The following is a 21,619-nucleotide window of genomic DNA, read 5'->3' on the forward strand; positions in this document are numbered from 1 at the left end:
GATGTCACCTCTCCGTGAGCCCAGGACCAACCCCAAACACCTGAATCCTCTCAGCCTGAGTGTACAGGGGCCAGGCCACAGTGGGGTCGATGGGAGGCACAACTGGGGCCCACTCTGGGCCTGGCTTTCCTTATGCCCTTTGATAGGTATCCATCCACCCATTCACCACCCATCCTCCACCCTCCACCCTCCACCCATCTACCATCCACCCCCCACCATCCACTCTCCACCCACCCTCCACCATCCATCCATCCATCCATCCATCCATCCATCCATCCATTCATCCTTGCATTTAACATGTTTACCCAGACTGTACTAAAAGCCAGACACTGTGTACAAAGCCTACAGCCTCCCCTCTGTACTTACTTTATTGGCAGAGGTGCAGGGTCGGGGGAGACCCCATGTGGTGGTGAGGAGTCGTAGGAGAGAAACAAAGCCTGGCTTTGGGGTAGATTGTGGGGGAGCAAGGGAAAACACCTCCAAAATGTTCCTTTACAGTGGAGCACTGACTGTACTTTTCGTGTGCCCCCTTCCTCAGGGGTATTTGGGTTTTGAAGGATCTGCTGACCCTAGAAAGAACGGAGAGACATCAGGAACGGTGTCGCCTGGGGTGTGATGGAGGATGTGGTTCGTGAAAGGTTGGAGGTCTCCTAGGGTAGTGGGGGTATATGCTGGACCCCTGCATCCAGGCTGAGCTTGCCAGCGCTGCCCCCTTCTCACAGGGGTCCCCTGGAGCCCCCTGGGTCCTGCTCCTGAGGGACCCGTCCCAGCCCCCATCAAAGTGGGGCCTGGATGCCTCTTTCTCCGTGCTGCTGGGACTGGGCGCCCCGCTGAATCTCCCACCTTTAATTCAAGTCCCTGTTTCTGCCACCAACTGGTTACCATGGAGATGTCCTTGGGACAGGGTGGAGGGTGGAGAGGGCCACGGGAGGGAGGGGGCCGGCTGCTCCTGCAGAGATGACCTTCCACTTTTGCCGGTAGCAGTCCTTGGTGTTCGCCGACACTGGCTGGGGGTGAGTCTGGGGAGGGGTCTTGGAGGACCCAGCCCCACATCCTTCTTCCCCTTGGCCCCCACAGGGGATCACCCTCGAGGACACAGGGCTCCTGCCACAAAGGCTGTGTGACACAGGGCTGGTCTCATTTGTTTGTCAATTGGGGCTTTTCCTTTCCACTGAGACAGCAGTCTAAAGAGCAGCTGGAGGGCTGGGCCTGGAGTAAGTCTAATTGTGCTACGATGATGATTTCTAGGCTCCCGCAAGGAGGGCTTTCCAGCGGGTGCAGGTGGGGAGGGAGGGCCTGGCAAATTAATGAGTTAGACCCGATTAATCTTGCTGCATTAGCAAATCTGCAGGGAAAGCCAAATGAGGTTGGACAGATGTGCGTGAGCGTGCGCACGCCAGCCACAGGGCCCAGTCCGCCAGAGACTGGCCCCGGGCACCAGGGAGACGGGCCTGCTGGCCCCCGCTGGGCCCCTGCCTGGATTCGCCCGTAGGAATGGCCATCAAGAGCCACCCTCCTGGCCGCTGGAGCTGGTCAAGATGAAGGGAAAGGAGGTAGAGCTGACTTGGCCTGCCAACTGCTGCAGGCCCCTGCCCAGAGCCAAGGGATCTCTCCCTGCGCCCGCCCCATAGGCGGCACCTGCTGCAGGCCAGGAGGCCAGGCTGACTCCAAACCCTTGCCCGGGGCTGGGGGCCTGGCTGGAGCCTCCTCAGGAGTCTTTGAAACTACATTCCTGTGTGCTCCTTCTTCCAGGAAGCCTTCAGATTGGCCCAGCCCCCTATGCCCAACCTTTCTCATCTGACCCCAGCCTGACAATTGCAAGAGCACCCAACTTTACCAAGTCCTGAGGAATAATTGCTTCTCATCCCCAGAGGTGTCATGTTTGCTACAGCGGGACAATGGGACAAAGCAAAGGTCACTTCATCAGCTGGTGACAAGCCCGTGTATGGCTCCCCTTCCTAGGTCGACAAACAAGTATCATGTGACCTCTGCTTCACAGGGATGCTGAGATGGTTGGAAGAGGCTCCCGGAAGGACCCTGAATACGGCCAACCGTGTTACTAACCAAGGAATATGGAGTTGGCTCTAGGCGGCCAAGCAGGGCCGTTCTGGGGCAGCACAGGGGACTTCTCTAGACCGGACGTGAAAACGGGCTACGGCTACGTACGGCTTCTCCCAACTGCTGCGCTTGTCCCCTCCCTGGTCCCCTCTCTGAGTGGGAGCCTCTGGCAGGTTCTGAGCCTCCTGTGGCCTGTGTCCTGGGGAGGAGGAGGCCTTTGCCTGCTCCAGGTGAGGCATGGGCCCAGCTGTGCACCACCCCTGGGTCGATCCAACTCTGATCAGCTTCGGTGAACCTTCTCATGATGAGCATGGAGCTGGCTTGTGGAGATTCTGGAGGAATCCAGGGTCTGGCATTGCTGGGGGGCTGCTGGCTGTGAAAAGGAAGAGGGAGGTGTGAGGGGTCCTACCTGCAGGAACAGGACACCAACCAGACCAGGTCCAGGGTCTGTGGGGGTCTCTGAGGGAGAGCCATGTGCTGGGCAAGGCAGTCCACACTTCCCTTGGCCCCAGGAAATGACAGACCGTGGGGTGCTACCAGGAGGCCATCTCAGGAGGAGCCACAGGCCAGTCCTGGGACACGCTCTGCCCAAGGACTGAAGGTCCTGAAGCCAGGCGGGCTGGGTTGGAAACCTTGTACCTGCTGCGTGACCTTGGGCATGTGGCCTAACCTCTCTGTGCATCTACCTCCTCATCCCGATGCAGGGAGAACAGGAGCCCATCGAATAGGGTAACTGCCTATCACTGCTGAGGCCGGCCCTGGAGGTCTCAGAGCAGGTGTGTTAGGTGTGAGGAGCTCAACCTGGAGTGCAGGTGGGCTGGGGGGGTAGGGGGCAGGAGAGATGGGGAGGGGAGGGGCAGGAGAGATGGGGAGGGGAGGGGCAGGGGGTGAGGGGGGTGGGGCAGGAGAGATGGGGAGGGAGAACGGGGGGAGGGGAAGGAGACAAGGGGAGGCGAGGGGGACGGGGAGGGGCAGGAGATTGGGGGAGGGAGGCCAGCTGGGAGGGGTCTGCGGAGATGGAGGGGGGAGGGGCCCCTGGGATTGCTGCCGGTGACCCCGAGCGCCCCCGCGTGTGCGCGCGTGGGGAGGGAGGCAGGGGTTCCTGGCAGACATGGTGCCCCTTCAAGGGCGGGCGCGGACGTCTGCAGCCTCGGCTCTGCGCGCATCGCTGACCCGGGTGCCCGGGGTGTCCGAGTGGGGGCTCTGGGCCCCGGCGCAGCGGTGGCCGCGGGCGTTTCTGCCGAGCGGCGCCCTCTCCTCGCCGCAGACCCCGGCTGCGCGCACAAAGCGGCCACTCCCCGCCGGCCTCGGGCACCTGGCGCGGCCGGCGGCCACCTGCACCCACCTGGGCAGAGCCCCCGCCTGGGCAGAGCCCCCGCCGGGGCAGCGCGGGGCCGGGCTGCTGGGCTGGGGCGGGCGCCCGCGGGACCTGCGCGCTGGCGCCCGGCCGCCCCGCAGCCGCCGAGACCCTGCCCCTCGGCCTCTCAGCGTGTCCCCACAGCGCGGGGCCGGCGGGATCGGGGCTGCGGAGCCGCTTCGCCCTCCCCCCAGGGGTGTCCAGGACGCCTGGGCTCCCCACCGGCCGCTTTCCCGTCCGCGGGGCCAGGCGGACCGCCGTGGTCCTCCCCGCCTCGCCGGGACGCAGACGAGGGGCTTGTGGTTTCCAACCTGCGACGCGGGCGGGGGCGATGGGGTTAACCAGGCGCCTGCGGGGCGCCCGGGCCGGGGTGCGCGTGCCCACCCGGCGGGCGGCGGGGGCGCGGGGCTGGGCCGGGCGCGGAGGTCCGTGTGCCGCGGTCCCCAGCCGGCGCGCCAGGACGGCCCGGGCGCTCGCAGTGACTGCCGCCCGCGCGGCCCGCTCGTCCCCAGCCCCGGGGACCCGGAAACTTTGCCGGCCGAGCGGCCTCCGCGCCCCCTCCAGGCGGGTGGTCTGCCCCCGCCCTCCCCGCCGCGTCCCGCCCGCTTCCCCTCCTCCTCCCCTCCCCTCCCCTTCCCCCTCCTCCCCTCCCCCTCCTCCCCCTCCCCTCCCCCTCCCCCTCCTCGCCGGCTGGAGGCGGGCAGGGCCGGGCGGGGCCGCGCCGCTGAGCCCACAGCCCGGTGCTCCCGGCCGGGTCGCCGCCGCCGCGCCCGCGGGAGGAGCGGCGGAGCCGGGCGCGGACGGACGGACGGACGGACGGAGCGGCCGGCGCGGGGGCATGAAGTTGGGCGCGCGCGGGGCTGGGAGCGGGGCCGCGGCGGAGCCGGGAGCCGCCCGCGTCTAGAGCCCGCTCGGTGCGCCATGGAGCTCGGGGGCCCCGGGGCGCCGCCGCCGCCGCTGCCGGCGCTGCTGCTGCTGCTGGGGGCCGGCTTCCTGCCCGGTGAGTTCCGGGGCGCCGGGCGGGCCCCGTGTCCCCCGTCAGGGCGGCCTCGGACCTCGGGCGGAGGGGGGAGGCCCGGGCTGCGGTCCCGAGCCGCGGGTGCGCGCAGCGGGTTGGCCGCGGAGGCCCCCGCCCCCCAGGCGCAGAGGCTGTGCTGCGGGGCCGCCGGGCCAGGAGGGAGTTAACGGGCCGAGCCGGAGCCGGAGCCGGAGCCGCAGCCGGAGCCGCGAGAGGGGCTGGTGGGGGCGGGGGCGGCCCTCCGGGGAGCTGGACCCGGCAGCTCCAAGTTGGGCCGAGAGAGGCGGGGCCGTCGCTCCGGTCTTCATCCGTCAGGCAGATTTCCCTGCAGACGCCCCAGCCGCCTCCCGGTTTGGGGGAGCCCAGGGGGCTCCCGGCCCTGGCGGCGCCCCCCGCCCCTGCTCTGCGCCCCCAGGCTCCCGGGACAGCTACAGCCTCAGCTCCCCCAGCCCCCCGCCCGCGCCCCCATCCCTGGGCTGGTCTGGGTGATGGAGGGAATCTGGGCGCTCGGCCTCCCCAGGGAGGAGTAGTCCCCCACCGGAAGAATAAGGTTGGGGGCAGAGTGAAGGGTGGGGGGGGGCTAACACTGACCTAGGGCGCTTGTGCACCCCCCTTAGCACCCCATGCGGGACTCACAGGTGAGCAGGGCCGGGCCTGGGGCAGGCACCTGGACCCTGTTCCCACCCCCAAATCCCTTCCTGATGCGGTGACCCGGGGGCAGGGGTCCAGGGGGTTGGCCTGGACCAGAGCGGCCCCTCCCCAGGAAGCAGAGTGCGTGGGGTCACCCCTGACCCATGGCAGGCTGTCAGAGAACAGGGGGTCCTGGGTGATCAGTCAGGGCTGCTGCAGCCCCAGGAAGCAGGCTCTCACCCCGACCCAGTCTGGGCCTCTCCCTACCCGGGCCTCCCCCCCCCCCCCAGGGCCTGTCCCCACTCCGGGAGTCCTGCGGTTACCCTCACCTTGGGCGTCCAGGCAAGGTTTTCAGAAGTCAGCTAGTAGCTGCAGATTCAGCCCCTCCTTCCCGAAGGCCCGTGTGGTGAGAGTAAGCCGAGTCAGCACTCAGCAGCTCCGTTGTGTGTATTTGGGGTGCAGGGTTGTCTGTATTTGGGGTGCGGTGCGGGCGTCTGAGGGGTCTGGAAGGGCTTCCCTGAGGAGGTTACACTTCCACCCAGAGGACAGGAGGGAAACCGAGGCCAGGGCTGGGGCAGGATGTGCAAATGTCCTGAGGTGGGTGGAACTGGAAGGAAGCCAGGGCTGGTCGTCCTGCCTGGACGCCTGCCACCCTCTGTCCCCACAGTGAGCAGCCACGTGGAGACCCGGGCCCACGCAGAGGAACGGCTGCTGAAGACGCTTTTCTCTGGCTACAACAAGTGGTCCCGGCCCGTGGCCAACATCTCCGACGTGGTCCTCGTCCACTTCGGGCTGTCCATCGCGCAGCTCATTGACGTGGTAGGTGCGGGGGACGGAGCGGGCCGCCTGGAGCCTCGGTGTCCCCGCAGCAGCAGAGCTCGCCCTGGGGAGCACCCCCGTGTGAGGGGAGGCGGGCCTGGCGCTGAACCACCCACACGCCCCCGTGGAGGAGCCCGAGGAGGGGGCGGCCGGCAGGCCCTGATGGCACTTGGGCACCGCCGTGGTACCGGGTGTGCCCCGGGCTCCTCACCTGTGAGCTGCGCTGAGCCGCGTCTGAGGGGCCCCGGGGGCAGGCCCACGGCCCCCTGCACGGACAGCAGGGCTGTCTGTGGCCCTGTGAGGGGACACCGGTCGCTCTGTCCTCAGTGGTGTCCCGACTGGCACCTTCGGGCCTCCTGGACCTGGGCGTCGAGGGGGCCCTGCCCTGTGCTTCTGGCGCCTGGGGTGCAGCGCTCCGAACCCCCCGGCCTTTGCAGACGTGGCCGAAGTGGCTGTGGACTGTGCCCCCAGGGCTCTTGCCACTCAGGGGCGCAGGGACCACGTCAGCCGCAGCGACTGGCCTTCCCCTGGGCTCCTCGGGGCTGGTCCCCTCCCTGCGCCGCCGCCAGCGTGCCCAGGAGATGGTGACGGGGCACACGCGGGGCTCACGCGGGCCGTGTGCGTGGAGCGGGGACAGGCCGTGCCCGGGCCGCGTGTGCCAGCTGCTGAGCGGCCTCCACACGTCCTGGGCAGTGGCCCGAGGCCCACGGCACGTCTGTGGGTGGTCGGGGTGGCACACACTGTCCGTTTGCAGGGCCTGTGTCCGGGCAGGGCAAGCGCACGGCCTCGGGGAGCCTGGAATCCGGGTGCTTCTGGGCCTGGGAAGCCGGCCGGGCCCTGCCCCTCGGAGCTGGGCCCGCGGAGCTGGGGTGGGGCACGTGCTCAGGCCGCTGGGTGGCCCACCCTGGGTGCTCAGGGGAGGCAGGGTCAAGGGCAGAGCCTGGGGGTGGCAAGAGGCCCGGTCCCCCCTCCCTGAACTGGCCGACAGGGAGCTCGTCCTCATCCCCCGGGGGAGGTGGGAGGGCAGGGCCCAGGCCTGCGCCTTTGGAGCACAAGACCCCCCAGCCCCCCCGGCCCATGCAGGCCCTGGACGCCGATCCCGTTCGATGGTCCCCTGGTTTTCTTTGGCTTCGGTGGTCTTGCCCGGTGGCCTGCGCTCCTGGTCCCGGGCCATGGAGGGGAAAGCTTGGGCCGTGACAGGCACGGCCCCCACCCCTGTGCAGCCCCCTCCCCGTGGGGCAGAGGCGCGGGCAGCTGCTCTCTGGGGGAGGCCTCTGTGGGTGGCGGGCGCTCCTCCCCCCAGCGGCCAGCCCCTCTCCAGTGGGTGCCCAGGGGGCTGGGGCGTGGCTATGGCTCCCAGAGGCCAGCGTTCAGCCCCCACGGATCCCACGGATCCCACGGAGGGGCTGTGAGGACCCCGAGGCTCCCGTCCCTTCAGGCCCCGTGTCCCCGCGTGGAGTCTCGTGTCCTCCCAAAGGCCTCAGCACGTGCTGGGCTCTCACCGCCTGGGGGACGGCCTGTCGTGCTCCCCCACAGACACTGTCGGATGCTCCACTAACCAGCGGGAGTCGGGGGTCAGTGGGGACACTGGCTGGTCGGGACTTCCCAGCACGTGCGGTCCACCTCCCCACCTGGACGGGTGACCCCACGGTGGCCAAGACGGAGCCAGTGGGTCTCCCGCTTCCACCTCCCCGTTCCAGCCCCTTACTCATCCACCTCAGGGTCCCGAGGCCCCGGACCCCCCAGCCCCCCCCGGTCCTAAAGGCCCTAAAGGGGCCGCTGTCTCGGGCTGAGCGGGTGGGACCTTGTGCATCCCAGGGTCGCGTTCGTGGCAGCAGGAGGGGCAGGTACTTTCTCCCCTAGGAGCCTGCAGACCAGCCGGGCGGGTCCACCCAGGAGGGCGGGGGTCCAGGAGGGAGGCGCTCCCCCCGCGGCCTGGGGGCCATCTGTGCACCCCCCTCGTCTGACCATGGCTGGGGGAGGGCCAGGCCCGGGCCACCTGCGAAGTCAGACAAGCCGTGTCCCCACTGTCCTTCTGGAAAGGTTCAGGGTCCTTCTTCTTGCCTCTGCGTCCCCTCGGGCTGACCATCTGCACTTGGTTGCCTCCAGGGATGAGGGACTCACTCCTTCCTGGGGTCACCTGTTCCCCATGTTCAACTGAGGCCTGTCTTTGTGGGCAAAGAAACTCAGGGCTGGGAGAGAGAGAGAGAGAGAGAGATGAGGAAGCAGAGGGAGAGGGAAAGGGAGGGAGAAAGAGAGAGGGAGGGGGAGAGACACCCAGGGGTCACAGCTGCCCTTGACCTTTGTGTCCTAGGATGAGAAGAACCAGATGATGACCACCAACGTGTGGGTGAAGCAGGTGAGTGAGCGGGGATGGGGGGGCCTCCACCCCTGGTTCCTCCCAGCCCCCCCCCTCACCGTGGCCTCCCCCTGCCCTGGCCCAGGAGTGGCACGACTATAAGCTGCGCTGGGACCCTGCCGATTACGAGAACGTCACCTCCATCCGCATCCCCTCTGAGCTCATCTGGCGGCCGGACATCGTCCTCTACAACAAGTGAGCCCCGGGACGTCAGCGGGGGGAGGTCAGCGGTTGGGGCGGCAGGCACCTGTGTCCACGTGCAGTGACGCAGGGGATCCAGGCGTGAGCAGGAGGCGGTGGCTGTGTGGGCTCCCCCGCCCTCCTCCCCCTCCCCGCTCCCCCTTCCACCCTCCGGAGCCAGTGCTGAAGCCTCTGGAAGGGAGAGGAGGGAGCAGGGAGGGGTGGAGGGGCCGGAGGGTCTAGGGGGCGGCAGGGGCCGGGGCCCTGGTGCAGTGTGGGCCGGGGTCTCGGGTCCGTCCCCGCCAGGCGGGCAGGGGGCACCGTCCTCCCCACAGGAAGCTCCCAGACTGCCCCCCCGCCACGGGCCTTGGGGACCTCTCCCCGGCCCAGGCCCCTCCCCGGCCCCTTTGGTCACGGTCGGTCGTGGCCGCTTCTGAATCTGCTCACGTCCACGGCTTATTCTGTGCCGGGAAGCCCGCGTTTGGCGGGCGTGGCCGAGGCCAAGGGGCTGCGGTTGTCCTTCCCGGGACCCCTGCTGGGGGCTCCCGGGCCCTCCTGTGTCCCCGTGTCCCGCGAGTCCCTGCCTGGCCAGCAGCGCCTGGGCTCAGAGATCAAGCAGATGGAAGCACTCAGGTCCCTGGGCCCCCCGCCCCCCAGGCCCCGGGCGCTGGGCCTGACCTATAAAGCGCTGCTATTTGATTAACAACCACTGGGCTCCTCTCCCAGCGGAACTGATTCCAGGAATGGCCGCGGGGAGAGCTTGATGGTTTTCGGGCCGCGTGGGGGGGTCCGCTCGTGAGCTGCTCTTCCCTCAGGGCAGGCTCCCTGCTTTCTGCAACCAGCCCCCCAACCACCAGCCTGGGGGCCCCCCGCCGCCCCAGCCTTCCTGGGCTCCCCGCCTAGCACCCGTTTCCCGGAGGGGCTGATTCAGAGACCCCGTAGTGGCGTCATCGTCCTGGGACGCCGGGAGCATCGTGCTGTGGCGCGAGCTCTGCCCCCCCCCCCCCCCCCCCCGGGCACACGGTGCCGGCTGAGAAGCGGCCTGGGACCCGGACGGAACCCAGGACTGCGGCCCAGGGAGCGGGGCGGCCGCCTCACAACCCCCCTGTGGGTCGGGGTCGGCACAGACGCTGTCCGGGGACGGTCCCAAGCGGGGGCCGACGCTGGCCGGGCCACAGCCACCAGCGGGCCCGTGTCCAGGGGCGGCGGGGGGCTGCTGACCAGGCTGCCGTGGGCTTGAGGGGGTCAGGCGGTCAGCCCGGCTGCTGGCGTATCTGCTGGCTGCGGGGGCCCCGGTTGGAGGCTGTGCATGCGAGCCCTGCTGTCCACTTGGGGCCGAGGGTCTCGCGAGGCCTCCCACAGCCCCGCGGACGGGGCTTCCCGGGGCCAGGAAGGCTCCTCTGCTCTGCTGGGGCCGCAGCTCCAGGGCCGAGGCCGGACGTGCTCGAGGTGCGCCCCTTCGCCCCAGCGCCTTCTCCCCTGCCCCGCACCTCAGCCCGCCCAGCTGGGGCCTCGAACCCAGGCCCCGGGCGAGATCGGCCGCTCGGCTGCCTTCCGAGAGCAAGTGGGCGGTGGACGTGAGATGCTGCCTCACGGGGAGCGTCTGCCCGCAGGTCCAGACCTCAAGTCCCAGGGTGGACGCCCTCCTGGGAGGTGTCTCGGGGATCTGGGCCAGGTCCGGGCTGGGGGCACGAGGCGGGGGCCACGGCCATGGGGGTCAGCGGGCTGTGCACCAGGAGAAAACTCTCGTCCTGTCTGTGGCATTGAACCCCCGAGACCCGGGCGCAGATTCCCAGTCCTGGGGCTGCTTTTAGTGAACTTCTGGAACATTCCCTGCCTTTCCTGGGGCATCTGGGCTACCTGGGCTCGCGCCGCTGACTGGAGCCTCTCATCTCCCTGCAGAATGTTTGCTGAGCCATGTTTGCTCGTCTGCTTTGTGCCTCAGAGGGCAAGGCTGTGGGTTTGGAGCGATGTTGCTGGGGGGACGGTCCTGCACCCCCCTGAGAGCCTCAGTCCCACGCTCAGTCCAGCTGTGGGTCCCGAGTGGACAGCCCCTGCCACTCCTCCGTGGATGCATCTGCAGGTCTCCGCCTGCCTCCGACCTAGACATCAGCGCAGAAGGGCTCGTGGAGGTCATAGGACCGGACCGGCACGGAGGCCATCGGGGGCCTCTGAGCTGGATGTCAGGCGTGGGGAGGTGGCCCCTGGGCTGGGGCTTCTAGGCTGTGGTGGGTGTGGGAGGCAGGGGTGCGGGCAGCTCGGAAGGCCGGGTTCTGAGGCCCTGGTGGGGCACCTGACTCACATCCAGGGGAGCAGCTGGCAGCCAGGGTGGACTGGGGCCCGGCCGGGCAGCTTCCCTGGCTCGGCGGCGGTGCCCCTGGGTTGTGCCAAGGCGGCATGGGGCACGTGGGTGCTGTCCTTGGGGCTCGTGAGGCCGTGGGGAGGTTCCCCAGCAGCGCTTCAGAGCCGAGCCGTGGGACCAGCGACCACCTCCACTGTGGGCCCCACCCACGGGCAGCGGACAGCTCAGCTTACACCTGCTGGGGACCCCGACTGGCACCCATGGGCTTCCAGCTGCGCAGCAGGGCCGGGCCGACTCCTGGAGCCCTTGAGGGGTGAGGGGTGAGGGCTCAGGGTGGTGGCTGCTAGCAGGTGTCCCTGGGCTCCCATGCACCGGCCGTGCGTGTCCTTGTGGGGGCACCGAGGGAAGCCCGGGGCCAGGGCCGGCAGCCCCGCAGCCTGCCCCAGACGGCACCAACACCCTGAGGCTGAGGGCGGGTGGCCAGAGGGGCCCTGTCCTTCCTGCTCAGGTGGCCTGGGGTCTCCCCCAAGCTCGAGCCGCATGCCGGGGGGATAATGCAGAGAGAGCACTGAAGGTGCTCGGAGGTGTTGGCACACTCGGTCTGTGGCGGGACGTGGGGCTGCTTGGCCCCCAGGGTGGCCCGCAGGGCATTCGGCTCTGTCCCGGGGGACCTGGCAAAGTTCCGCAGCGTGCTGCCCGGCAGCCACTGTCGTGCCCGTGCCCTCATGTCTGCATGGCATGAGCGGCCAGGCGGGCCGTTCTGGGTCCCAGGCGGGGCTGCTCGGCCCCCCAGCCCACCGGGACGGGACATAGGGATGTGGTGGGCGCCAAGGCCCTCTGAGGAGCCATCCCCCTGCCTTCCGCCCTGGGCCGAGGAGCAGGAGAGCCTGGGGCTCCGTCTGCAGAGTCGTGCCGAGGACAGGAGCTCCCCGACCTCAGTCCCTTCCAGGCTGCCCGCTGGTTCCCAGCTCCCGGACAGGAAGGGACCAGGCGCCTCCTCCCTTGGTGCTGGCAGGTGCATGGCCCCGGTCCCTGTCCGGCCCGCCGAGCAACCACCATGGTCACCAACAAGCAGCTGTGTCAGGGGCGGCCGTGGAGGGCAGCGCGATGAGCGGGGGCGGATGGGTGACGCGCCCGGGACCACCCGCCAGCCCCCGGGCCCCGACTCTGGCCAGTGGCCTGCCTTTCTTTGCTCCCCTGTGAAGCAAGAATGTGCGAGAGAGCTGGGCGGCGGTGCGGGTGGGTCTCACGCCCCTCTCTTCCTGCGCAGTGCGGACGGGGACTTTGCGGTCACCCACCTGACCAAGGCCCACCTCTTCTACGACGGGCGGGTCCAGTGGACACCCCCCGCCATCTACAAGAGCTCGTGCAGCATCGACGTCACCTTCTTCCCGTTCGACCAGCAGAACTGCACCATGAAGTTCGGGTCCTGGACGTACGACAAGGCCAAGATAGACCTGGTGAGCATGCACAGCCGCGTGGACCAGCTGGACCTGTGGGAGAGCGGCGAGTGGGTCATCGTGGACGCCGTGGGCACCTACAACACCAGGAAGTACGAGTGCTGCGCCGAGGTCTACCCGGACATCACCTACGCCTTCGTCATCCGGCGCCTGCCGCTCTTCTACACCATCAACCTCATCATCCCCTGCCTGCTCATCTCCTGCCTCACCGTGCTCGTCTTCTACCTGCCGTCGGAGTGCGGCGAGAAGATCACGCTGTGCATCTCCGTGCTGCTCTCGCTCACCGTCTTCCTGCTGCTCATCACCGAGATCATCCCCTCCACCTCGCTGGTCATCCCGCTCATCGGCGAGTACCTGCTCTTCACCATGATCTTCGTCACGCTGTCCATCGTCATCACGGTCTTCGTGCTCAACGTGCACCACCGCTCGCCGCGCACGCACACCATGCCCGCCTGGGTCCGCCGGGTCTTCCTGGACGTCGTGCCCCGCCTGCTCTTCATGAAGCGGCCGTCCGTGGTCAAGGACAACTGCAGGCGGCTCATCGAATCCATGCACAAGATGGCCAGCGCCCCAGGCTTCTGGCCCGAGCCCGAGGGGGAGCCCGGCGTCCCGAGCGGAACCCAGAGCCGGGGCCCCTCGCGCTCCCCGTCCTTCTGCGGCCCCGTGGATGAGCCGGCCAAGTCCCCGCCGGCCTGCAAGTCGCCCTCGGGCCAGGCCCCTGCTCTGCGGCCCTCAGAGGCGGAGGAAGCGAGCCCCCGCCCCTCGCCTGACTCCTGCCGCCCCCTCACCAAAGCCCGGTCCCTGAGTGTCCAGCACGTGTCCGGCCCTCCCGAAGGGGCGGAGGACGGCGTCCGCTGCCGGTCCCGGAGCATCCAGTACGGCGGTCCCCAGGACGCCGCCGCCTCTGAAGCTGGGGGCCCCGTGGCCGGCTCCCCCGCCTTGCTCCAGGCCAGCTCGGCCGAGCTCCCGGCCCCAGAGCAGCCCTCTCCCTGCAAATGCAGGTGCAAGAAGGAGCCGTCCCCGAGCGCCGTGCCCAAAGCCCGGGGCACCAAAGCGCCCCCCCGGCACCTGCCCCTGTCTCCGGCCCTGACGCGGGCGGTGGAGGGCATCCAGTACATCGCGGACCATCTGAAGGCCGAGGACACAGACTTCTCGGTAAGTGTCCGCCTGTGGCTCGGTCTGGAGGTGTCCCTGGCGCTGTCCCTGGGGGGACGCTGCTTCCTTTCCTCTTGGGAGGAGGGCGTGGCCCCCGACACCCAGCACTGGGCCCCTGAGCTCTGGGGGACCTGCAGCCCCCCCACCCGTCCTTTCCCTCCTCCCTGAGCATCCAATACCTGCGGGTGGCCCCTGGGGCCCCGTGTGGCTGGTGCGAGCAGGGGCGTCCTGTGTCACCAGGGCGGGGAGCCTGGCACAGGGAGGCCTGGCCTGGGAAGTCGCTGGCCACTGGAGTGCCTCTGGGGAGGCACGGGGGGGGGCTGCGCCCCGGGGCAGGGGTGGGAGAGGGGGAGGGCAGGGGCGGGAGAGGGGGAGGGTAGGGGCTGTGTCTGGGGCACAGCCCGGCCTCGCGGGCCAGCACCCCACATGTCAAGCTGGAGAGAAGGGGCGGTAATACGGCCAAGCTGCAGGACCTGGGCCCCGGGGACCCCGGGCAGCAGGAGGGACGTGGGGTGTCTGCAAAGGTCCAGGCTGGGGGGCAGCCCTCGGGTCAGGGGGCGGGCAGAGGGAGGGAGAGCACGCCGCCCTGGGCCCAGCCCCTGCCCCGCGGTGTCCCCCGGGTCCTCGTCGGCCGTGTCCTGCCGTGACGACGCTGCTCCTCCTCGTCCCTGCGTCCACCGTGGTCACGGCCCTGGCCCTGGACCACCCAGGGGGCCCTGCGAGCGGCCGAGCCGCTTCCCCAGACGCCCGGCCGGACCTCAGGAGGCAGGGGAGCCATTCTGGAGGTTTCTGGAAGGTCTGCCTGGGAGAAGCTGCTTCTCGACCTCATTTTGCTGCAGCTCTTGAGCAGCGGGCAGCGGCCCTGAGCCGCTCGGGGTGTGACCCGGACCCCGGGGAGCCCGGTGGGCGGGCGGCACTTGGCAGCGGGGGCCCAGCCCCTCGTTTGTGTGCGGGGCACGTGCGGCCGCCGTGACCTGGTTCTGGCTTCAGGCGGCGGAGGCCCCGGGGAGCGAAGTGCTGCCGGGGACGGGCCTCGGAGGCTCGGGTGGCTTTGTCCGCGAGGCTTTCATCCTCGGGGTGGGGGACGCACGCAGGGGACCAGAGACAAAGCAGAGGCCGCTGCAGCTCGGCCGCCCCAGAATGGACGGACCCGCACGGACTTTTTATTTATAAGTGACCTTGCCTGCTCTCCGGCGTCGGCTTGGTTTTAAACCATCGGGGAGTCTTGGATTCCATGAAAAAACAGCAGAAGGTGGCAGCGGAGAGCGCTCTGCACCCTGCCACCCCTTCCGGAGCCCTGGGCTGCGTCCTTTCCCGTCCCCCTGGGCCCGGGGAGGCTGAGGCGGGGGCTCGGGAGCCAGGCCCGAGGAGCGGCCGGCCTGGTTGGGGCCTGGGGTGCGTGACCGCGGCCCGCCCCAGCCCCCCTGTGCTGCGGGGTCCCCGGGTGCACGTGGGCAGCACCGCGGCCTTTCCCCAGGGGGGTGGCCCAGGGCCCCTGCTCAGTGGGCGGCATGTGACCTCCCCGCTTGCCCTCTGGCCTCGGCGTGCAGGACCCACCTCAGGCCGGGCCTCTCCCTCAGCTCCTGGCAGCTCTGCCCCACGCGGGGCCGGCCCGCTGTGCCTGCCCCCCGCCTTCTGCTCGTGTCCCCCACCCTGGAGGGGCTTTAGGGCCAGAGCTAGGAGACCCGCCGACCCAGGAGGGCCAGGGTGTGTGGGCGTCCCCCGTCTGGGCCTGGCTGTGCTCATCTGCTAACTGGGGCTCACGGGCGGCTTCCCACGGGGCCCCTCCCAGCTGCTGCAGCGAGAGCGGATTCCACCGTGAGGCAGCCTGGACCCCGGGGCCCGGGCAGGTGAGGTCAGGTGGGCCCAGCTCCGACCCCCGGCCGGGGTGGCAGTGGACCCCGCGAGGGCAGGCCTCGGCTGGGCAGCCCACGTCCCTGAGCCCCTCCGCCAGCCACCTCGGGGCAGGGGGTCACCGCGCAGGGTTGGCTCGTGTCAAGGAGGGGACGCGGAACCCGCCTCAGGGTCGTCAGGCTCTAGGAGGCACCCGTGGCAGGAGGCCGGGGGCGGCGGGCGGGCGGTGACCCGTGTGTCTGTTTGCAGGTGAAGGAGGACTGGAAGTACGTGGCCATGGTCATCGACCGGATCTTCCTCTGGGTGTTCATCATCGTCTGCCTGCTGGGGACCGCGGGCCTCTTCCTGCCCCCCTGGCTGGCTGGCATGATCTAGCGGGGCGGGGCGGGCACCCGCAGGCCCGGCGGCGGCTTGGGGAGGTCACCGGGGGTCTGGGTCCGGCCATCCGGGGACTGCTATGTTCTGTGGGGCCGCGCCATCTGCCAAATTGTCCCCCAGTTTCTGCGTCCTGCAGGGGGGCCTTGGCAAGGGCCACTGTCCCTGGGGGACCCTGCTGGCCTCTCGCCTGGACGGCCGAGTCCCGCCCACGTCTTATTAAAGTTGATCCGGAGCATGGTGACGGTGGCTTCCTGCCCAGGGTGCGCGTCTGCCCGGCGGTCCCGGGGCGCACTACTCCCAGCCCCCCAGCCCCAAATGCCCCTCTTCCCCGTGGGACCCTGGAGGCCCGGGCTCCGACCCCGGCCTGGCACCCTCCCTTGGACGACCCCAGGGCCTGGCAGCAGACCCTCACATCTCATCCCGGGGGGCGGGGGGGGCAGGGATGTTTTGTGTTATTCTGGGTAAATTAGGAACCAGGCGAGTGTTGTGCTGAGGGTTGAGTCCTTGGGCGTGGGCAGGCCTGAGGGGTCGCGGGACGTCTGCCATCCTGGGTCCTGGGAAGTCCTGGGCCGGGGTTGGCGGCCAGAGTCCCAGGGGCTCCGGGGCGCGTGTCTGAGCCCCCCAGGCTCCCTCTGTGCACAGTCCCCTGGACACCCACCCTGAAGCATGGACGTGGCAGCATGGTGAGGGGTCGCTGGGGATGGCTGACCTGGCTGACCCTGGGACCCTCGGCAGTGTGGGCGCCTGAGAAATGTCACGGGGGTGGGGGGTCCCCACGGCGGCCAGCACAGCCGAGGAAGCCCAGGGGCCCCCAACCTGGGGACCTGGTGCCGTCTCCCTATGACCCTGGGGCGATGTGGGGTGGGCTCTCCCGGGTTCTTCAGAGGCCTTAGGCCCTGAGTACCAGGGAGGGGGGTGAGGACGTTCATGGGGGACAAGGCCCAGGAGGCTGAGGAGTCTGGGCCCCCTGTTGATGCTCAAACCCCAGCTCCCCAGACCCCCTTACTTCAGGGGTGCAGGTGGGAACTGGCCCTGCAGCCCTCTCCCTGCCCAGAGGTGCCTGGGTCAGGAGAGCGGAGCGGATACTGACGTTCAGAGCCCAGCGCAGACTGAGCATCCGATGGACCTTGCTGCTGCGGGACTGGGGTGCGGGTCGGCTGGGGGCAGCTACACCCTCGCCCCCCCCGGGGCACCTGCGCAGCATGGACCCCAGCTGGGGCCCGGAAGGTCCTGGAGCCCAGGGGCGGGGCAGGGAGCCCAGGATCCTAATCCCGCAAGGTTGCCTCCCAGCCCCAGGGCATGTGGGTCCCAAGTGGGCCGTGACCTGCCCCTGCCCCTGGACGGCTGGTCCCCCGGAAGCACCTCCCTCCGTCCACGCGTGCGGGGGCTGCGGGGAGGGGCCCGGGCGCTCGGCCGCCCATGTGCTTTCCTGGGCGGGAGGAGAGCACGGCGCTGCTGGCAGGTGTCTCTCTCCTTGTTTTCGTTGTTTGGTTCTGATTTTTTGAGACTCAAAAATTGACGTCCGAGAATCCCCCCGAGAACTCCACGCAGGTTCCCGTCGCACCCGACGAGCCGCAGCCGCTATCCGGCATGTTTGCCTGCAGGGCTCTTCTCTCCATTGAGGCAGACTTCCCAGGTGGCCGAGCGCCTGCTCTCCAGCCCTCCCGTCAGTGAGTCTCCCACTCAGTGCGACACGGAGGCCCCCGGGGCCGGGGCACAGGGGACGCTGACGCCGCCGTGGCCGGGAAGGCGCAGCCCTGCGGTGACCCAGTGTCCGTCCTGTCTGCCCTGAACTCGTACCAGAAGCTGCGGGGCGGCGTCCCCCGTGTGCGCCCCCGTGTGCGTCCCCCGCTCCAGGTGTCGCGGCTCAGCGCCATGAGCGGGTTCTCCTCTCCCTTCCCGTTAACCATGTGTGGATATGGGGATCGGGTGTCATGAGGACATCCGGGGCCTAAGGGGCCGGGAGAGGGACGGCCCGGGGTCGCGGTCCCCAGGAGCGGCACTGGCACTTTGGCAGCGGCCGGGCCCCACCCCTCCCCGAGCCACTGTCGCCTGCCCACCGCGCCGGGGCCGGGTCCAGGCGACGAGGGGCAGCCCGTGACCGAGGGCCCTGCGCTGCCCAAAGCAGCCGGTCCCACCGCCCCCCGGCCGCCCTGACTGGGGCGCTAGGGCCACCCTCGCACAAGGCTGCACGCGGCTTCGCTTGGTCGCCCGCACGGCTGAGGCGGACACGGCCGTGGGCACAGGCGTTGAGCTGCTTGGTCACGGGTGCGGGTGACCGTGTGCCTCTGCTTTCCCGGCCCAAGTGTCTTCAGGTCCGCTTGTCCCCACCCTGGACGGCTCCGGGGCCAGCAGGGCTCGCCGGCCTTGGCACGCGGAGCTCAGGGCGCCGGCGCCTCCGGGAGACCTCGTGGCCCCCGCGGTGGAAGCTGCTCCCGCCGGAACCCTCGGGTTCGTGTCCCCGGGTGCGCCTCTGCAGCGCTCACCTGACCCTTCTACAGCCTGGGCTCTGGTCCTTTCGAGTCTAGAATTTTCCCTTCCTCTCTGAATAAAAACGGGAACGTGGGGCCGGGTTTCCTGACCTGCGCTCGGCACCGCACGGCAGCGGCGTGGCTCAGCAGGTGACGGCAGGTCGCCGCAGCCTGGGTCCCGGGCGCACCGCCCGACGCCGCAGCTTGACGGCTCTCCCTCACGGGCCGACCGGGCGCCCTCCCCGTCCTGCCCGCTGTTGACCTTCGCGCAGCCACCCTCAGTGGGTCCCCGGTCCCTCGGGCTCTGTGTGTGGCCACCCCCCCCCCCAGCCCTGTGGCCCTGCCGAGAGCACGGGCTGCTGCGTCTGCATCGTGCTGGTTGCACCGCGGGTCGCGGGTGGCGGGTGGCCCCGCGCAGGGAAGGGCGTGCACCCGCCGAGCGGGCTGTGGTCGGTGGCTAACCCGTCGCTGTGTCCTGTTGCCTGCCCGCCCCCGCCCCCCGTGGCTTCTGGCCTGGGGGATGCAGCTCGCCGCGGGGTCACCTGCATTCCTGCAGCTCCGCCGTGAGGCCGCCTCTTACCGGCCGTGCGTCACCGGCTCTGCTACGTGTTCTTGAGCTGGGCCAGCTTCCCGCCGTCCCGTGCGGCCTTCTGCGGCAATCCCACTCTAGACAGTTCGGTTCTACATTCTTGACACTTGTTTGGGGCCCAGCGCATGTTTGACAGGGGGTGTGGCTTGCCGCGGGGAAGGTTCCAGAAATGCCAGGCAGGTGGGTCGGGGGGGGCGTCTGCTGTGGGCTCTGCAGACCCGTCTCGGGTCTACTTTCCCTCCTGACTCCTGAGCGGGTGCCGGTGTTGTAGGGTCACTCCGGGGTGGCCGCGTCCTCTCCGCTTGGTCACACGGAGGGGGGCTGTCCTCCCGGCGAACGTCCCCCTTCGAGTCTGGCGCTGCCTGTGTTCTGAGTCCACCTCTTCTGACGATGACGGAGCCGTTCGGCTTCCTCTGGGGTGAGTTTCCACGTGTCACGGCCAAACTGGCTCAGGTCCGTGGACCCGTGGACGCCCCGTGGCTACCACCCGAGCCGACAGACGGGGCATCTCCGTCCCCAGGAAGCCCCGCCCCTCCCCAGGAGACCGCGGCCCGGCCGCCGTCACTCTAGAGGCTCGCGTGTTCTAGAACCTGGTGGACGATCCTCCTTTGCGGGTGGCCCTTTGGCCCGGCGTGTTGGGGCCGGTCCCCCGCAGCTGTGTGTGTGATCGCTCGAGTCCCCGCACACACCGCCATTTGTTCATCCGCTGGTGGACACGCGGGTGGTCTCGTGTGCGGCGCTGTGGTGGCTCATGCCGCCTCGCACACTCACACACGCGTCTTTGTGCGGACGTGTTTGCGTGTCTGGGCCGCACGCCTGGTGGAATTTCGGGGCCGCGGGAGCCTGGTGCTTCGGTCTCAGCGAGGAGCTGAGAACCCCGCGAGCACCCCCGCAGCCACCCCGACCCCCACCCCTGGGCCAGTGTCGCCCGCGGGCTTCCCTCGCGCCTCCCTGGGGCCCGGAGCGTTGAGCGCCGAGCGCGGCTCGCTGGCCAGGGGGTGTGCAGGGCGCCCTCTTCGTGGGTTGTGGACACTCCGTCCTCATCTGTGACCGTGTTTTTCATTCTCTTCCTGGCGTCTTGAAAAAAAGCTTTTAATTTCGATGAGGCACATTTTATGACTGTTCCCTGCTGTGGTTACCGCCTACGGCTCCTAAGAAATCTGCTCATCCCGAGGCGGCGTGTGCTTGTGTGTTTCCTTCCAGAAAGTTCTGTGTTAGCTTTCGTGTGTCAGTCTACGGCGTGTTTGGAGTTAGCGTCCGTGCGTGGTGTGAGGTGAGTGGGGGTCGGTGCTGCTGACTCCGGGCCCAGTTGTCCCCGCAGCGCCTCCGAACGCCAACGGCCGCCCCGTCCAGCCCCTGGCCTTGGGGGCGGGCGTCCGTCCGGTCCTGGCCGCTCCGTCCTGCGAGACGCAGAAGCTGGCTCTTGCCTCTCGACGCAGTTTGGAGAGCTCACGTCTTGATGAGTCGAACTCACTCATATTTACTGTGATTCCTGCGACGCTGGGACAGGTTGAAGCCGTTTCTGTTTCTTTTTTTTTTATTTTTTTTTATTTTTATTTATTTATGATAGTCACACACACACAGAGAGAGAGAGGCAGAGACATAGGCAGAGGGAGAAGCAGGCTCCATGCACCGGGAGCCCGACGTGGGATTCGATCCCGGGTCTCCAGAATCGCGCCCTGGGCCAAAGGCAGGTGCTAAACCGCTGCGCCACCCAGGGATCCCCCGTTTCTGTTTCTGTTCACACGTTCTATCCCGTCCCGTGAGAGAAAACTTGACCCTGTCGGCTAACCTCGAGGGCTGTCCGTTCTGTTTTTCCCTCCTGGTGGCTGCTCCCAAATGTCCTAAGAGTAATAGGTCGATCCCACACCGCCCATCGCCAGGGGAGCCAGCGCTTTGGTTGCTTTCGGGGACCTGGCCGCCCACACCAGCCACGCGGAAGGACCTAGAACCGTGGTGACCTGTGCGTGTGGAGAGCTTCATTGTTCACCTGGTAGCGAATCCCATCACGTGTTCCAGTGCCTGTGGGTCTGCTACGTATTGGGTCTGATTCCTGGTTATTCGGCCCTTTTTGCAGAAGCCCCCCAAGCGGGCTGCCGAGGAGGATCTCGTTTCCCCTCTGAGGCTCCGTGCACTCACGCCGTGTCCTCACAGTCTTTTCATTTCGGTGATGATTCCAGTGGATCTGAAATCTGAGTCTTGCTTCCTCAACACTCTGGGTCATTATGCTCCCGGGACATGGAGCTGACTCATTCTTCTGCAGAAAGACGTCTAAGGAGCATTTCCATGATCTTTGTCGTGTTTTGCATTAGAGAATCCAAGGGTGGTTTATTTGGGGGGCGGGGGTCAGAGGGAGAGAATCTCATGCAAACGCCCTGCTGAGCGTGGAGCCCGACCCTGAGACAGGACCTGCGCTGAAACCAAGAGTCAGATGCTTCACCGACTGAGCCACAAGACGCTCCTAAATATTTTAATTTTAAGTCACGTCCTCGCCCAGCGTGGGACTTGAACTCGCAGCCCAAGTTCGGCTCCCAGGCCCCACCTACCTACTGCGCCAGCCGGGCGCCCTCTAAGGGTGGATTTTAGGAATTGACCCATTTGGCTCTCGAAGCCTTTATAAGTCTCCGATCTTCTCCAATCCTCCGGTTTTTAAAAAATTTTTAAAAATCACGTATTTCAACATTCCCATTCCTCATTCACTCGCCGCCCCTTTCATCTCGCCACGTAGATGCTGACACATTCTCCCTTTTTCAACTTTTTTTGAACCTCGGGGAGACGTCTTCCAGCTGACTTGCTGCTCAGGTTCCCGGGCGGCCGTCACCGCCCCGCTGGCTCGTTGCTGGTAACTCTGGCTTCGTGTCATCACCGCCCATCCTTCCCTCTTTGAAGGTGTGATGTCCAGGTCCGCGGGCGGAAGGGGACGTGTCCCTGCCACTTCGTCTCCTGGACCTGACAGTGGTGCCGCCTGTGAACACGTGTGGGGCAGTAC

The 21,619-nt window shown here is 68.2% G+C and overlaps 1 protein-coding gene across 1 annotated transcript; it reads left to right on the plus strand.

Moving 5' to 3' along the window:
• Positions 1–4,336: 4,336 nt before the first annotated feature.
• On the plus strand, positions 4,337–15,789 carry CHRNA4 (cholinergic receptor nicotinic alpha 4 subunit). Its single transcript, XM_055304399.1, has 6 exons — positions 4,337–4,415; positions 5,731–5,882; positions 8,197–8,241; positions 8,327–8,436; positions 11,994–13,338; positions 15,442–15,789. The coding sequence occupies exons 1-6, from the start codon at positions 4,337–4,339 to the stop codon at positions 15,565–15,567; spliced, it is 1,857 nt and encodes a 618-aa protein (XP_055160374.1). The 3' UTR covers positions 15,568–15,789.
• The last annotated feature ends 5,830 nt before the right edge of the window (positions 15,790–21,619 follow it).

The sequence above is a fragment of the Nyctereutes procyonoides genome, unplaced genomic scaffold, assembly GCF_905146905.1.
Source record: "Nyctereutes procyonoides isolate TBG_1078 unplaced genomic scaffold, NYPRO_anot_genome, whole genome shotgun sequence".
In the NCBI taxonomy this organism is placed as follows: domain Eukaryota; kingdom Metazoa; phylum Chordata; class Mammalia; order Carnivora; family Canidae; genus Nyctereutes; species Nyctereutes procyonoides.